This window comes from Numida meleagris, chromosome 18 (assembly GCF_002078875.1).
Source record: "Numida meleagris isolate 19003 breed g44 Domestic line chromosome 18, NumMel1.0, whole genome shotgun sequence".
In the NCBI taxonomy this organism is placed as follows: Eukaryota; Metazoa; Chordata; class Aves; order Galliformes; family Numididae; genus Numida; species Numida meleagris.
This window is the reverse complement of record NC_034426.1, coordinates 9,165,168-9,167,475: the sequence shown is the minus strand read 5'-3', so window position 1 is coordinate 9,167,475 and position 2,308 is coordinate 9,165,168. Positions and strand designations below refer to the sequence as shown.

At 57.1% G+C, this 2,308-nt stretch overlaps 1 protein-coding gene across 1 annotated transcript in view; it reads left to right on the top strand.

Annotated features, from left to right (window-relative positions):
- The window catches only part of MSI2 (musashi RNA binding protein 2), a 192,087-nt gene continuing 191,795 nt past the window's right edge, over positions 2,017 to 2,308 (top strand). The window contains exon 1 of the mRNA XM_021416113.1: positions 2,017 to 2,089. Coding sequence (XP_021271788.1) covers positions 2,017 to 2,089 — 73 coding nt within the window. The remainder of the gene's footprint in view (positions 2,090 to 2,308) is intronic.

Genomic DNA, 2,308 nt, shown 5'->3' with positions numbered 1-2,308 from the left:
CTTCTTTTGAAACAGTTGAAAAAATGATGCTCTTGCAATTAAGATGAAAATCCGAATGATTTCAATAAGGTCAGTGTAATGTCTTCATTAGCAAGATGCTGAAATAACGTGACGCAGATCTGGAACTGCCCCTGAGAAAAAGTTCGGTCTCCCCCCGACGTGCGGAGCCGCAGGTGTGAGCGCGGTGACCGTCCGGTGTGGGAACTGCCCGCTGTCCTTTCCACTAGCTGCTCCTTCACACGCAGCCCCGCTCAGTGGCCATTGTTTGTTTGTTCCTGGCATGCGGCAGGGGCCCGTCCTCCTCGGTCACCTGCAAACCTCGCCCAGGGCAGGGTTTTTGCTGCTGTGTTAGAATCCTAGAACCACCAGGGCTGGAAAAGACCTCCAAGGTCATCCCGTCCAACCGTCCACCTACTGCCATTTCCCCACTAAACCGTGTCCCTCAATGCCACATCTAAATGTTTCTTGAACACCTCTGAAGACGGTGACCCAGCGCTCCCCAGGCAGCCCGTTCCCACGCCTGACCACTCTTCCATAGGAGAAATGTTTCCCAGTACCCAACCTGACCCTCCCCTGGCGCAGCGTGAGGCCGTTCCCTCTCGTCCCAGTTGGCAGCTGGTAGCAGGGCTGGCAGCCCGGGCAGGCGGGTAGCGCTCACCACTAGGAGATGCAGTTGGTTGTCAAAGGACGGACAGCCTTAAAAAGCAAAACCAAAACCATCATCTGCACCCTGTCGAACTTTTCCCTGCGGGCATTGCACCAAAGGTGTGGGCGCTTTGGAGCCTGTGCCCGTGTGGGCCCCCAGCGCCGTCCTGGAGCCGTAGCTCCTCAGTGTGTCAGGGGGAGCGGTTCTGCAGATCGCTGCTGACACTGAGGCAGGGAGGCAGCAACATCCCAATTGTTTGCAATGACATATTCTGCATTTTAAATGGTCTCTGATTTCCTGGCAGCTCCCCTGTGCATTGCCCCTCCGTAAAGCTGTCTAAATAACATTTGTCAGGTGGAGCCGTGGCTGGGCAGCAGCAGGCCAGCCCGCAGCGTGCCGCTAGTGATCAGGGACTTCCAAAACCCACCGGCCGATCAATCTCAAGAACTTATTAAATGATAGATGGAATATAATATAAGTCATTATTTCTTCCTTATGCATGAAAATGAATTATTCAGTAAAGATTTAGATCCTTTTTATTATGACACTGAATTTATAGCGCACACAGAACATAAATGCAGATTGCTCTGTGGCAGAGAGGCAAAGCCGCTCCCTGCGCGCTGGGGGGCCGCGTGGTGAGGTGTGTGGGGGTGCGGGGCAGTTCCTTACCCGGCTCAGCGCCTCCCAAAGCCCCTCACTGGTTTGGCAGCCCAACATCTGTATTTCATGGAGTCACAGAATCATTAAGCTTGGAAAAGACCTCCGCGATCACTACGTCCAACCCCAAGCCATTGCACCGTGCCCACTGACCGCGTCCCTCAGAGCTGCATCCCCGTGGATCCAGAACACCTGGGGGGACGGTGAGCCCCGCTCCGTGGGCAGCCCCTGCCAGTGCCCGAGTGCTCTTTTGCAGAAGAAACTTGTCAGGAATTTCAGACATCACTTGGGCTCCCAGGACCCATGTGTTGCCGGCAAAAGTCAGGCATTGCTCAGGCCCTACAAATGCTTCCTGCAACAAACTGTGCATCTCCATTCCCAAGTTGCTGTGTGTCAAGATCAGCAAGCCCAAAGCCTGCTAACGAGGGGCAGGTGCTGTGTGAGCGTGTGGGCAGGTGTGCTCTGTCCAAAGCCAGCCGTGCGCAGTGCCACCGCCCGCAGTCTGCTCCGAGTTGGTATTGGTAACTTGTTAATGGAATGAACGCTCCAACTTTTAATTGTGCAGCTAGGGACAACGTTACCACCGTGCAGCAGCTACAGAAGTTAACTTTGCAGTTCGTTAGCTTCTCCTGAAAATCCACTGGGAGCTCGGATCTTTAGCACGGGCACGGGCAGCCGAGAGGAGCGCAGGGCGCGGGGTGGGAGCGGGCGTCATGGACGTCGCCTGCGGGCGTCCCATCAGCTGCGGGCTGCGGGCCCTGGGGGGCCAGGATTTGGGGCACCGAGGTGTGGAGCGCTCGCATTTGTGGGCAGCGGGACGTTGAGCGTTGACGCGCGGCGGCACTGGGATGTTGGCTTTTGACATGTGGGGGCACTGTGATGTTGAGTGTTGACATCCGCGGGCGCCGTGCGCGGGGGCACCGGGATGCGGGACCCCGGCTGCTCGCTCGCGCGCTCGGTCACCGCCGAAGCGCCGCCTCCCCGACCCCTCCGCTCGTCCGCGCG